The sequence below is a fragment of the Citrus clementina genome, unplaced genomic scaffold (genome assembly GCF_000493195.1).
Source record: "Citrus clementina cultivar Clemenules unplaced genomic scaffold, Citrus_clementina_v1.0 scaffold_2, whole genome shotgun sequence".
NCBI classification, from domain to species: domain Eukaryota; kingdom Viridiplantae; phylum Streptophyta; class Magnoliopsida; order Sapindales; family Rutaceae; genus Citrus; species Citrus x clementina.
Window position 1 is genome coordinate 8345404 of NW_006262688.1, and position 15583 is coordinate 8360986.

General features: G+C 35.1%; 1 protein-coding gene across 3 annotated transcripts; it reads left to right on the plus strand.

The window, feature by feature from the left end:
* The first annotated feature begins 2077 nt into the window (after nt 1–2077).
* Nucleotides 2078–14639, plus strand: LOC18051130 (protein FAR1-RELATED SEQUENCE 3). Of its 3 annotated transcripts, none has more exons than XM_024190376.1 (6): nt 2078–2393; nt 2768–5193; nt 5279–5368; nt 5667–5816; nt 9889–10005; nt 13730–14639. In XM_024190376.1, the coding sequence occupies exons 2-6, from the start codon at nt 2854–2856 to the stop codon at nt 13772–13774; spliced, it is 2742 nt and encodes a 913-aa protein (XP_024046144.1). In that variant the 5' UTR covers nt 2078–2393; nt 2768–2853; the 3' UTR covers nt 13775–14639. The 3 variants fall into 3 exon arrangements, with proteins under 3 accessions (XP_024046144.1, XP_024046145.1, XP_006446368.2); XM_024190377.1 differs by having other exon boundaries at nt 2805–5193; XM_006446305.2 differs by having other exon boundaries at nt 2079–2393; nt 2870–5193.
* Nucleotides 14640–15583: the final 944 nt, after the last annotated feature.

Here is a 15583-nt window from a genome sequence, read left to right on the forward strand (position 1 = left end):
GTATTTTCTCACAGAGAGCTTGTCATGTTTATTTCTAAATACCCAACTGTTGTCGTGTATCTGTGCAAATACCCGACTGCAGTCGTGTATTTTCTCACAGAAATCTTGTCATGTTTATTTCTAAATATCCGATTGCAGTCGTGTATCTGTGCAAATACCCGACTGCAGTTGCGTATTTTCTCACAGAGAGCTTGTCATGTTTATTTCTAAATACCCGACTGCAGTTGTGTATTTGTGCAAATACCCGACTGCAGTCGTGTATTTTCTCACAGAGAGCTTGTCGTGTTTATTTCTAAATACCCGACTGCAGTCATGTATATGTGTAAATACTCGACTACAGTCGTGTATTTTCTTACAACGTATTCCCTGTGCATATATGGCAATCATGTTATATCACATAGATTGTACAAACTATCTTATCTATCATTAATATAATTAACAAAGAAATAAAATATATGTCAAGTTATTTTTAATTACATCAAATATCAACAACATCCTCATCATAACTATTACATCTCATAGTCCAAAAAATGACACTATAAAGTTTTTTTCTATGACTTATGCCCAAATAACTTGACAGCCAAGACTTTTCGAAATTGTGTAACATGATCTTGTTGGCAATATAAATTGACATCAAGTCCATGAGCTAGGACCTCCAAGTACTGCAACAAAAATGCTCCACAATCACCAGAAAAGCCCAATTTGTGAGTCATGTGTGCCTTGTGTTTTTGCAGCGGTTGTGGCAACGGAAAGTCGGGAGAAGAAAGTAAGGCGTTGGGTTTAGGGGACGGTGAAGAATAAGAGGAGAGCAAAGCGCCAATGGCGCGCGAAGCGCATGCGGAACGGGCACGGAGAAAAATCAGTGTGGAGGAGAAGCAGCCGAGCTCATTCCCTTCGCTTCTTGGGCCAAAGTAGTGCAGTCTTTCCTGGCCAAATCAAGGATTGCTAGTTAAGAATGTTCTTTAGGCGAAGAGAGGGAGCTTTGTATCTCTGAAGAAGAGACAATAATCAATTGGAAGAACGAACGCGATGGTCTATGGTGCGCGGGATAGGTGCCCCTCTATTTTTGTAACTGGGTTCTAGTCTTTGAACTCGAAACAGAAGAAACAAATAGAAGCATTGAGGGCGCTATATCGTGAATGCTTTTGGGAAATAAGATTTTTAATTAGGGTAATTTAGTACTTGCACAAAATAAAAGGTATACGTGCAGAAATTTGAAATACAGGGGTGTATCTAGATAAATAACCTATTTTAAGAGTATAGCCAGGACAAATCCATGCAATCATTGTAACTTACAGCTCTCATGTGAACCACACAAAATTATAGGACCTGCAATTTGTGTGGTTCACATGAAATGTGTAAGTTACAATAATTGTAACTTAGCATTTGCCTTAAATAATTGATAGTTTTTATAAATGTAAATAAATAAATTATATTATTAAATTAGTTGGTGAATAAATATTACATAATTTAAGATGAAATTTTGAAATAAAATTTTAAAACGTGTAGATGCACGGCTAGAGGGGTTATTTAAAAGTATATTGATATGGGTGTTGTGGCGGCCCCAGGGGTAGAGGTGGCAAAAATACCCACCCGATCTGGACCCGAACCGTATCCTGGCGTTGCGGGCCGGGTATTTTATGAAGCCGGGTCGATCTTGGGCATCACTTGATAAACTCGGAACCCGAATTTTATTAAAAAAATTATAAAATATATATTATTTTAAATATTTTATATTTATTTGACTCATTTATTATACATATAAAGTTTTAAACACTTAAAGTTTATATTTTCATGTCAAATTTTATTGAAATAAATTTAAGACTTATAAAATTACCAAAAAATAAAAAATATATACACATAAAATATTTAAAAATATATAATTCGAGTACCCAAATTAAAACTTGGCCCGGACCGATTGCATCCGGACAGGGTCCGGTCATGGCAATACCCGGATCCAGCCTGGGGTTTTGCCATCTCTACCCGGGGGGGAAGATAAATTTATCGATTAAGTTTTATCCAGTTGTAAATAGGCGGTGTACGTGGGGAGATATCGAAAAAAATTGCCCAAAATTAAAATATCCGTTTGATAAATGCGGGTTTAATACCCAGCAGAAAGATCCGCTTGATAAACCGGGTTTAATTCCCAACAGAGACGTACAATGCGCGACAGGCCTGTTTCTGTTTTAAGTTTTCGTTTTGTCAAATTTTAAAAAGTTAAAATTAAACAGCCAATTGAATAATATAATTTTAGGGTTTCTCAAATTCTTTCCCAAAAATGATGATGTGATCAAACCCACTCTCCCACTCTGGAACATTTTTTCTCGTTTGCCATTTCATCTTCCGTTTTGTACTTGATGTACTAGCGACTTCAATTTTCATTCAGCACAAAGGTACTCTCTTTCTTCTCCCTCCCTCTGGAGTATACGTGTGTGTTTGCTTCATACTGAGTTGCGAGTTGCGAGTTGCGAGTTGCTTCATTTGGTTTATGTTTCAGCTCCATAAACTTTAAATTTTGTTGTTGTGTTATTCTTTTGTGGACATGCATGTTGAATCAAGTTCTAAATGCTGAGACTGGGAATTGGGTTGCATTCTATCTGAGTTCTAAGTTAGTGTATGTGCATATTGCCGCTACTTAAGATTCAATATTCTACTTCAATGTTATTCTTTTTATCTTTTCGTCTATTCTTTGAACTTTGGTTTCTTAGAAATCAAACTGGTTGTTTTCCATTTATGTCATAATTAAGATGGTAAAAACTATGTGCAGATTGCATTAACGAGACAGAAATATATGTGTATTACAGCTGCGCAGTTGATTCTCAATTAGTAGAAAGAAATGAACGTTGAATTTTTATGGATGTTGATGTAGTTGAAGTTGAAGGGGGTATGGGTCAGCGTGGAGTGTCAGATGATGGAGAAATTGAACCCAATGAAAGTGCAGAAGCAAACAATGCTGAGAATTCCTCGGCCCATGGTGATGATGATGGGATTATGGACCCTTACGTGGGTATGGAATTTCATACTGAAGATGCTGCCAAGACTTTCTATGATGAGTATGCTAGACGTGTAGGTTTTAGTTCCAAAGTTTGTCATTTTAGTCGTCCCAGGCCCGATGAGCCAATTGTTTTTCGAGAGTTTGTGTGTGGAAGAGAGGGTTTGAAAAGAAGGCATGGTGAGAGCTGCGATGCTATGCTTAGGATAGAGTTGAAGGGTCAGAACAAATGGGTTGTAACAAAATTTGTGAAGGAACATAGCCACCCTATGGTCAGTCCAAGTAAGGTGCATTACCTTCGTCCCCGAAGGCATTTTGCCGGTACTACGAAAGCTGAAGTTTATCAAGGTGTGGGAATTGTGCCAAGTGGGATTATGTATGTGTCAATGGATGGGAACCGTGCAACTGTAGAAACAAACAATCGTGGAGCTAGGACAGCTACCCCTGTAGAGACTCGGACAGCTCCTCCCATAGAGTCTCGGACAGCTCCCCCTGTAGAGTCTCGAACAGCTCCCCCCATAGAGTCTCGGACAGCTCCCCCCATAGAGTCAAATCGTGCAGTTAAGAACACTGGGGCCCTGAATTATGTTGTAAGGCCTGCTAATAGAAGAAGGACATTAGGGAGGGATGCTCAGAATCTGCTGGACTATTTCAAGAAAATGCAGGCTGAGAACCCAGGTTTCTTTTATGCAATACAACTTGATGATGACAATCGTATGGCTAACGTATTTTGGGCTGATGCAAGGTCAAGGACAGCATACAGTCATTTCGGTGATGCAGTTACATTAGACACAAGGTACAGAGTATATCAGTATAATGTACCATTTGCTCCGTTTACTGGCATAAACCATCATGGACAGATGATTTTATTTGGTTGTGCTTTACTACTAGATGATTCTGAGGCTTCCTTTGTTTGGCTTTTCAAGACGTTTTTGACAGCGATGAATGATTGCCAACCCGTCTCTATAACCACAGACCAAGACAAAGCTATACAGATAGCAGTTGCTAAAGTATTCCCAGAAGTTCGCCACTGTATCAGTAAGTGGCATGTCTTAAGAGAAGGCCAGGAAAAGCTGGCTCACGTATGTCTTGCACATCCCAATTTTCAGGTAGAGCTGTACAATTGCATCAACTTGACTGAAACAATAGAAGAATTTGAATTGTCTTGGAATTCAATCCTTGACAAATATGATCTCAGGGGACATGATTGGCTTCAGTCATTGTATAATGCTCGTAGTCAATGGGTTCCAGTTTATTTTCGGGATTCATTTTTTGCTGCAATATCTCCTAATCAAGGATTTGATGGTTCCTTTTTTGATGGTTATGTGAATCAACAGACGACAATACCGATGTTCTTCAGGCAGTATGAAAGAGCTTTAGAGAACTCATTTGAAAGGGAGATAGAAGCTGATTTTGATACAATTTGCACGACACCACGCTTGAGGACACCGTCGCCTATGGAAAGACAGGCTGCCAACTCTTTCACTAGGAAAGTATTTACAAAATTTCAGGAAGAGTTAGTTGAAACTTTTGTGTACACTGCAAATGGAATTGAAAGTGATGGAGCTATCAGCACATTCAGGGTCGCCAAATTTGAAGATGATAGCAGGGCGTACATCGTTACATTTAATCATCCTGAGATGAGAGCAAACTGCAGCTGCCAAATGTTTGAATATTCAGGGATTCTCTGTAGACATGTATTGACAGTTTTCACAGTCACAAATGTTCTTACATTGCCATCTCATTATATCTTGAAACGATGGACAAGAAATGCAAAGACTGGGATTGGAGTGGATGAACGCACTGCCGAACTACATGGGCAAGAGTCTTTGACAATGCGGTATAATAACCTATGTCGGGAAGCAATTAAATACTCAGAAGATGGGGCAATAGCCCAAGAGACTTATAATGTTGCTATGAGTTCTATTAGAGAAGGCTGGAAAAAGGTTGCGGTTGTGAAGAAAAATGTTGCCAAAGTTCCACCTCCTGGTTCACATGTTAGTGGCACTGGTTATGATGACCGGAAGATCTCTGCATCACCTTCAGATAGTACTCCTTTGTTATGGCCTCGACAAGATGAAATGACAAGACGATTTAATCTTAATGATTCTGGTCCTGCAATCCAACCTGTTTCTGATTTGAATCTTCCACGCATGGCCCCTGTGTCCCTTCACCGAGATGATGGTCCTTCTGATAACATGGTTTGTATAAGGAAACTTAGATTTGTTTCTTTGCTAATTTGTCCTTTATATTGACTTGGCCCGTATATTTGGCCCTTTTGTATAGGTTGTACTCCCTTGTCTAAAGTCCATGACCTGGGTGATGGAGAATAAGAATTCGGCCCCGGGGAATAGAGTAGCTGTGATTAATCTGAAGGTACATATCTTATAATCTGAAACCATTGTGGCAAATGGGAATTGTTGGATTATGACCTATGTCAAGTTGGAATTATGGTTTATCTGACAACTAACAACCGCTGTAATTTAAATACATGGTACCTTTGAGTAATGTAAAAATAATCGTTTGTGATATTCTTTGGAGCTTTCATTGAATTTTTTGTGTGAACTTCAGCATTGGGTGTGGAACAACTGGCTGTTATGATCTATTGCCCTTTATTAACTACAGAATGGGAGCTATGGTTTTTTATTCATATATTCCTTTTATTCTTCTGCAGTTGCATGATTATAGCAAGACTCCCTCAGCAGAATTGGAGGTTAAGTTTCAGCTCTCTAAGGTTACACTGGAACCCATGTTAAGGTCCATGGCATATATAAGTGACCAGCTTTCAACGCCAGCTAACAGGGTTGCAGTCATCAATTTGAAGGTATGAAATCGAAATTCAAGACCTATGATCCCATAAAGCTTGCTTCTGAATTTTGGTAACCTGCAGCTCTTATATCCTTTTGACTTTTTGCTTTGCGGCGAAAGAAGGTAACATATGAAATGCTTCTAATATTGTCAAACTGCTAAGTGCTAACTTTTAATTAATATAAGCTCATAATTAGTTATTTCCACCAAGCCTGCACCTACATTAAAAATGAGCATGACTAGAAAGAGAGTTGAAGCTTTTGTGATTAGACATCTTGATGGTTGGTCTATATTTGGGATTATTTAGAATCTAATAGTTTTGGGCTCTGTTCAGTTCTACACCGCTGAATATCTGTTCTTAGTATCTTATTAAATGCATCTTCCTAACCGAGGTTTGGTGGTAAAAGGAATAAAATAAGACAAAAGAGAGAGAACTGGGTTCTGATGCACTACACAGACAATTTACTTCTTCTTTTTCTATTGTTGATGTATGGATTGAAATCTATTTTCCTTGTTAAAAAAAATAAAATAAAGATATTAGCTTGGAGATAGGCGGTAAATTAATGGGATTTTGAGATGTAAACATTGTAGTTTCCAACCTTTATTGAGAAAGTCATTGTTGGGCAGCAAAAAGCGCTTAATACAATGGAACATTTGCTTTCACGTTTGAAAATCTTAACAATTGATAAGAGCAAAGCAGATTCTTTTTTTCCCTGATGCCTTTTTATTTATTTTTTGGGTTTACACCCTCTTCTCCCCTTGTTTACTGCTTTAAGAATTTTTTACAGTCCAGTGGTTGGATTATTTCAAATACTGTGATGAGAGGTGTGTATATGTGCATGTCCTGTTTTCTGAAATTTTGGGGTCAATTATGCTTTCATTTTTTGTTTGGTCTTCACTTTTAAGTGTCCCATTAAAACCTTTACTCACTATATTTACTGTACTTGTTCCCTATGATATAGATCACAGCAACAATTTTTATTATATTCAACCATGAAAGAAATTGTATGAAGTTTCTAGAAGAAATTGTAAGATGTATTTCTAGAAGAAATTGTAAGATGTACACTTGAAAAACTGTGGCACTCATTGATTAATTACAGTTAACAAGGGTAAACTAGGAATACACTAGCCGACAGAGGAGCATATTAGACATTGCATTATGACTTATAACCAGAAGATGAAACTGAAATCAGTAGACATAATTTCAGCATAATGTTTAACTAAGTTGAATGAACTCTAGATGATTTATTGTGTTGAAAATGAATCAAGATGGAAAGCAATTTAAATTTGTTCATAAAAAAGGTAGAGACCACCCTCCTTGTAACGCTTGCTTTAATGCCTCTTTAAGTTCTATTTCATAGTGGTACTCGAAGTTGTATGACTGATCTGCATGTTTTGGCATAAAAAAATTCAATTGTTTTTTCTGATCATGCATCAAACACTGGAAATTCAGTGTTTGAAAAACCATTTTCGCACTTCTATAATGTCTTATTCTTCCTCATTGTCATATCTATAATGTCCTTTTCTTCGTCATTGTTATATCTATGTACAGTGTGTGTGTGTAAATGCGGTGGATTACAGATTTACAACAGATACCTACCATCCCTAGTTCTTCTGTATACCTTCTCTGGACATGAACATATTTTGAATTAATATATAGTAATGCCCTAGAAACGTTTTTATTGTACTTGTTTGAGTTGGAATCTTAGATTTGGTTTTGTTAATGAATTTGGGGAAGGTTTCTAGTTTCTTGTTTTTGTTACTTGGCCACAATTTTTAGGACCTTAAAATTATGTGTTTTAGGAGACTTGAGGATTATTGGAATAACAAATATTCGTTTTTCTGTTTATCTTACCCCTTTTCTTATCCCAAATTCTCACTGTTTGCCACCAACCAGCTTATATTTATTCTTTTCTTGCTTATGTCTTTGTCAATTCGTAGTTGTTCTCTTTTAAATATTTTCTTAATCAAGCCTGTAATAATTTTCTGCTGATTTTTTCATTGAGAAACAGTTCCAATTGATTGGATTTATCCATTTTTCATCTTTCTTCTACTTTTTCCCTATTGTTTACTATGAAAATTTATGTGGTCTTTAAGCCTTTTTTTTGGAAATGACCCTTAGGTCCCAATTTTTTGTTGAATGTAACACTTAGGTCCCCAATTTTTCATAATACTCTATCAGGTCCATGTTGTCATGATAGTGGCTGAAAATTTATCTTTTCAAGGACAAAATTGTCTTTCACTATACCATTTTTCTTTTTCAAATTATAATCTGACAAGTACAGTAAAAGAAAAAATAGAGAAAATTCTCACATCCTTTGACTCTTCCCTTTCTTTTTTCTTTTTCTTTTTTTAAAACAGGAAACAGAGAAACTTGTATTAAGAAGAAACACATGTACAAAAAGTGAACAAGGTGTCCACAAAAACCCCTTAAGATCAGGAAAAGATCTATACAATAGAATACTGATCAGATTTTTGACTTTTCTCTTTCTTTTCGACATTATTTGTCTGTGAAGTGGCATAGCAAAGACCACCAAACCCATGCGGGTATACTCATACTGAATTTTGTTGTGAAAGAATTGTGAAGAAAGATGAGAGTAAACAGATATCTTGATGGCTAATTTTGAGGATGGTATTGGTGGTGGTAGTTCTTGGAGGTTCTTCTTCTTTTTTTTTTTTCCTGTTCTTCGTCTAACTTCTTGAATTTTTTTAATTATTTGTTTGAAGGGCTCATGAATGAAGGTAAAGGGTCTTTTCTGCAATTAATGCTAAATGTGATTTTTCGAAATGCTTTGATTAGTGGATGTGTGCAAAATGATGAACTAAAGTTTCAAAAGAGCTGTTTGATAAAATTGCCAAGTGGTTTTGGATGAGAGATTTTGAACAATTCAGTGGCTCAAAAAAGTTTTTGGGTTTTATTTTTAATTTTTTTATGAGTTAGATTTTTGAATTCTTAGAATGATTCATCTTTTGAGTTTGTTTGAAACTTTGAATTGTTTCTGTCTTTGTTTTGATTTCATTTACCTTGGAAATTAGAGGCTGAAGTTTATGAGAGATACAGAAGTTTGTGAGAGATACAGAGAACAAGCGTTGAGAGAGGGAATGAAAAACAATTTTTATTTTCGTATTCTTTTTTTTAAAAAAAAAATCATTAATTTGTAAGCTAGATGTTTTTGGTTTATTTGAAGGGGTAAAAAGGTAAAATGTTATAGAAGTATTATACTCTGTCACAGATATAACAATAGGGATTCAATGGAGTCTTATGAAAAATCTTAGGCGCTGGGGTGGCGCTTTTACCCCCCAAAAAAAAGAAAAAAAAAATTTGGGGACCTAAGGTCATTTTCCTTTTTTCCCATCTTCTTCTACAGACCCTAGGTATTTTTGTTTTTAATAGATTTACCTATTTCTTTTGTACAACTGTATTTTACCTTGTCAACTAATTTCACAGCCTTAGGAATTGTAGCAGGGATCTCATCCTTTACCCCTTTTTAACCACAAAAATGTTAAGAGGAACAGTGTGGATTAGTCGTATGTAGATTTTGGTTCTGAAGACGTTGGAATCAGCATATGATGAGGGTGTTAAAGTTAATTGGTTGCTAGATTTAGAAGGGAATTACTGTGCTTGCCTCAGGCTACAATATTTTGAAGCACTGGTTTGTTAATGTGATGAATGGGAGTACTGATTGGATCCTTCCTTTGGTAATACAATGATGAGAATGGGTTCAAAGTTGAGGTGAATTTAATATTGTCAAGCTGCTTATTTTTAACATTTATGATAGTCCATTAACTTCTGAGTTATAGTTCCCGTGGGATTTTAGAGAGAATGAAGGAATACTTAACTGCAAAAGAGAGTTGGAATCTTTAATCCTGTCTACTTTCTTTCTCTCTCTCTTTCTCTACCCTTCCCCATACCCCTCCCAATTTTTAGAAAAAATAAAAGTGACAAGAACATTATTTGTTGTATATCATGTGATTTTTTATTAAGATTAATGATCTCCCAGCTAGAAATTGTTCTGTTGGCTTATTACTTGCTCTCTTTTAGTTCATTATTCAATTAGTTTATTTATTTTTTTGTTCTTTCATTTCAGCTTCAAGATACTGAGACAATTTCAGGAGAGTCAGAGGTTAAATTTCAGGTCTCCAGAGATACCTTAGGTGCTATGTTAAGATCAATGGCCTACATCCGGGAGCAGCTTTCAAACACTGTAAGCATTGACTCTTTGCTCCTGTTATCACTATGTTTTCTAGTGCATGAATTATGAATATTGTTCTTTAATACAATGTTTACATTTTCCCTTCTTCCTTCAAGCACTGTTTTCCTTTTGAATTTTTTAAACGTTTCTAGCAAATACTGGACGTTTACATGATTCGTCGAATCTTTTCAACAAGCATGATGTATAAAGACAAAACTGATGTGATTGCATATGCTGTCAAGGCACTTTTCTTTTATGCTAATTAAACTTAATATTGTAATGAACTTTTCATTGGAACATTCGTTGTAGTGTTTGGATTTATTTTTTTTCGAATGCATATTTCTGCATTTTCGAAATAATACTGCTCACTTCTGAGGAAGTACATTGAACTTTACACACACGCACGCACAGAGTAGTGCTCCTATCTGTATGTCCAGATTTTTCCCAATATCCAGACATTTACTCTCAGTTGTTAACATTATATATATATATATATATATATTGATTTGACCAGTAACTGCAGCTCTCTCTCTCTCTCTCCCCCTCCCCCCTTCCCCCATCTCCATTTAATATATCTCCAGAGTCCGGTCACTAGCTTTCTTCAATGTCAGGGCCAAAATTTCTCTCCTTTATCAGACATCATCATCCACCATAGCGCCATCACCAGTGACAACATTAATTTCAGAAGCTAATGCTTGCCCAGCCAAATTAATTTGTTTATAAAAGCAAGTTTGCAAAAAACCTCATGAAAACCAAAGCTTTTTTCTTGTGATGGTATTGACCAGGAGTAATCCAATGAGAGAAAATAGACTGGAGAGGAATTTCACTCATTTGAAAATTTTGTTCCCGAATTTTTAAGTTTTTCGCTTGTGTTTTGATTTTTTTCCTTCATTGCTCAAAATTTGCAGAGGAAATATAAGAAATTGTTGAAGATGATTTTTTTTTTTTTTTTTTTTGAGAATATCACTAATCAAAGTAATTGGCTCTTTCATTTTGGCATCCTTCTATTTTATTTCTGGAATCAATTTATGAATCATTTCATGTGTTCCCTGGCATAATGCATTTTTTAAAATTCAAATTTAACAAACAAACGAAATTTTATTTAATTTGTGAGAATTTTTTTTCCTTAAAAAGCTCAGTCCATGATTGCCGAAATTTCAATAGCTTGACTTTCATCTTCTTTTACTTGTGAAACTAATCGAGAAAGGTTTTTCTGAAATAATTTTGATAGAGATTGTTAATGTTGTAGAGAGAGAGTGAGTGAGTGAGTTTGAAGAAATTAATGAAGAGAGAATTGATGCAGTATTATACTTAATAAAAAAGGATGATTCATGGGGAGAGAAAAACTGCAGTTATCAGTCAAAATCATGTCAGTAAAAGTTTTTTTTTTTAATTTTTGAAGTTATCTGCTCTCGGCTGTTTGATGTACCCAACGGCTGAGAGTAACTAGTCCGGATATTGGTAAAACCCGAATGTCCAGATGGGAATGCCATTGGGTGTCTATATTTTAGATATTAGTTTCACTTTTGGATCCATAATGGGCCTAATTGGACTACCTTGGCAAGTTAGATGCATCCTTGTACTCTGGTCCAATTAGCTGACCTGCTGCCTTCGTCAACAAGAAAAAGCACAGGGAAGTTATGCTATTTATTTGAAACCAAATGTGCAGGCCTGTTGTTCATCTGTTTCTTTTGCCTTGGTATTTGGACTTTTTGTTCACAGACGGCAGATATACTAGAACATGTCATAGTCTGAATGCAAATGAGTCACTAGGGATAGGGTGGTGAATATCCTACCTATTCCAGGCAATGGGCAAAAAGATATCAAAGTTTTCCTCTCTCTGTGAAAGCTTAATAAAATTCAAACAGCTTAGAGAGTTTATGGATCCATGTTTCTTTTTCCTACTCCTTCCAGGTTCCCATACTAACACTCTCTATCTTCTTCCCCTGTTTAGAACCTGCCCAAAGTACTATATTTTTAAATTATGTACAAGGAATGAAAAAATGAGAGAAATAACATGTGATTGCAGTGCCTATTAGATGCCAAAGGAGTCTTAGACTATGTTTGGGAGCTTGGATAAATTGTGGGATTGGATTAGAAATTGGGACTAACAAAATAATCTAACGTAAGGTTTGTTTGGTTGCCATGGACTAATAGAGTAGACTAAAACTTAGTCCAAAACTAATCAGATTATAATCCTTATTTTTATATGGGTTTAGGTGGGATAAGATTAAATGAAAAGTTTGTGTCCTCTTTATCACTCTTTTCTTTTTCATTTAACCTAATATTTTAGGAAAAAATTAAACTTGGAAGCTAATTTCATAATTTTTTTAACCTTTAATTTTAGATCATATAGAATATCAAAATTTTATTCATTAATTTATTTAAACTAGTATTTGAATATTATAACATAAATATAATCAATTATTTCTTTACAATAATATTGGAAATTGAATATTAAAGTCAGTAAAAATATTATATTATTTAAATAGTTATTTAGCTTTATTAAATTAAATTAACATAGTCCCTTTCGATATTGTACCAAACAAAAGATAGTATTATATATAACCCAGTCCAATCCAATCTAATCTAATCCAATTTAATAATAAAGTTAATCCAATCCAATCCTGCCTTCCAAATGTAGCCTTATATCCATGTCTTGTGTTAAAAATATGTTTTGATTGGCACATTGGAATGGTTAGACACATACAAGTAGTACCGAAATGTAGTTCGTTGGTAACCAATGTTAACGTAGATGGAGCACAAGCAGCCCATGTTGATGTGGATAAGACCTTAAGAAACTTCCATATATAGTTGGAAGAGAGAGCTATGGATATTAACTGTATAGTTAATGAATATACTTCAGTAATTTGACGATCCTTGTTCTATTTCTTTTGTAGTCTATGTATATGCGTGAACCTGTGTTCTGTTTGCAGAGTAAACTTAACCTTGAAGATCTAAAAGAATATTTCTTTTGTGTAAACGGTTCGCAATTGGTTGGTAATTATGTCAAAAACATGTACAATCTGAAGCTCTTCATCTCTATATGTTATTTTCTTTCTCCATAGCCTCTCACTTACTGATTTAAGGCAACGATTTATATCTCCTTGTCTAGCCCTTCTGAATTAAAATAATCCATGATAAAAAATCTCCAGTCATTCATGTGTTTTCTTATGCTTTGTCTTTCTATCTTCCCATAGACATCTCTAGACTTTGCACTACACTTTCCAGGCCTGTTGTCTTTCTATATATAGTTGAGACCTTGTAATCAGAATTAGCATCTATTGGAGTTTCTGATTGAAGTAACTGCCTGGAATAAGATATGGTGCCATCTAACCTAGGTTAGACATTGTATTTTTTTGTATTTTTTTAAGTCAAAAAGGCCTTAAAGTGGTGAACTTGTCTGTTGACTCTCTGTGATAGTTCTCCACTTGAAAATGTTTATTAACTTGTTTGAGTATATAACAAGTGCAATCATATAGCGTTTTTCTTGTATGATTTAGCCATTTAGCGAGCAGGTCACTTATTTGCTGCAATTTTTATAACCTTTATAATTTGAAATTAACACAAATGTGCTGTTCATCAAATTTTTAGGTTACACTTTGTATTCAGTGAAACTGCTTATGTGTATTAGCAATTTTACAATCAAGCATTTATTTAGGACCATGAATCTTATTTTCCCCTCAAATTACTTCTAAGAGTATCCTGACTGTGAGAGGTTTTTCTATTTTCACAGGCTGAGCCACAGTCAGAACCTCCATCAAAGAAGCATCGTAAATAAGTCGTTATTTGAATTCTGTTCCCAGGTGTGTTCAACTAACTTGCCTCTATGGGTGGAAAGTGTTCACCAAAAATTTGGTCACGTCTCAAGGAGCCATGTTGCTCTGTTTCACCGAATTTTTGATCACCAGTCAGTCTTTAAGGCGCTGGGATGCTATGTTTAGTTCTTGTATTGGCTAGCCTTCTTTTAGCTTAGTTAGGTTCTGCATTTTTCTTCACTTTGCTTCATCTTTGTGTAAGCTTTTTCTGTACCATATTTGTACATGAATGCATCAGATTCGGAAATACGAGGCATCAGAGAGAGCCCTAGTTTAAGGGTTTTTTTTTTTTTTCTAATCCTCGCTGTATGATAACCTTAGGAATAGTTGAGACCTTAATGGAGAGTGTCAAATTATCCAATTTAATTCTGCTTGCTGTGAATGCTTTTCATGAGCAACCATTGTTGTAACAGTTAGCGTGCTATATGTTTTTCAGTATCTTACGTTTCATGCGTGCATTATTCGTTGTGCATGCCAAAGCAGTAATTGGAGACGTTAGGAGAGTTGTTCTTGGGAGTGATTGTCCAGTGTTTTTGCAAAATTCGGCTGCCTGCACCCAGGCTCTCTCCCATTGTAGACTTTGAATCTAATTATTTTCAAAAAGTTGAAACCTTGAAACTGCAAAAGCAAAATTCTGTGTATCAAAGAACGAAGACCGATTGGAAGGGAGTTCGGAGGAGTGGTAACAATTTATCGGATATTTCTTGCAGTTACGATATTTTAGTTCAACTTTGATGAGTAGTCATGACCGGTATGTTCTGTAATACAGTTGTAATACTGAGTAGGCCAAACTGTACTTATACAAATTGGTATGGAAGTATTATATCATGCTTACATGTCCCACAGTTTTTTCACCTTCGGTGGTATGGGAAACGTGGCGGTTATATGATACCATCACATCGATTTGTGTTAATAGAGTGTGTATTCTTGGTATAACCATTTGTAAAACACACAAGTTAATTTGTAACAGTAAGAGGAAGTATTGTACACGTGACTACATCTTTTTTATCATTGAAAATGTTTTGTAGAGCTAGTAATTTGTGTAAATTTATTTTGTATAAATTAATATGGTATAAATGTTTTGGTTGAATGAAACATATAAAATTATAAAAATAAATTATGTAGGTCATGAGATATTTAATCTAACTAATTAAATGGTATTATATAAGTTTGTATCCTAACCCTAGACACTTGCTAAAAAATGTGAATGCATTGTGTGTGGACTTCATAGGTCAAATAAACATGCTAGCACCCTTTATCTCTGAAATCTTTTGCCACTTACATTCCCCTGATTGCAAAGAGGCGCTTCTTCGAGTTGGACTACATGAAAGCTGAACAAATGTTGCGAGTCCTACACATTTTCCGATAAAATCGGTTCGTTTTTGTTTTCTTTTTTGGGTGGGGGGAAGGGGGGAGGGGATGGAATTACTGTTTATGAATGTATATGTGTATGATAAAAATAATTAAGCTTATGACCTGTTTAGTATTGATGTTCTATAATTTTTAAATCAGAATTATCGATTATTATTAAAAGAAATTAGAGTCATGAAATAAAATATGAGATAATTATAAATTTTAAATAATAATTTAGATAAATAATAAAAAAATTATATATTTTTATATATTGTTGGAGCTGGGGAGTTCGGTTGACCCTCGAATCATTTCTTCAATTGCTGGCTGTGCATCAGAGATTATATCTAAAATAAGTAAGCGAGACTCAATTGGGATAAAATAGTATAAACAACGTGAGACAAAACTATTATAAATCGCGC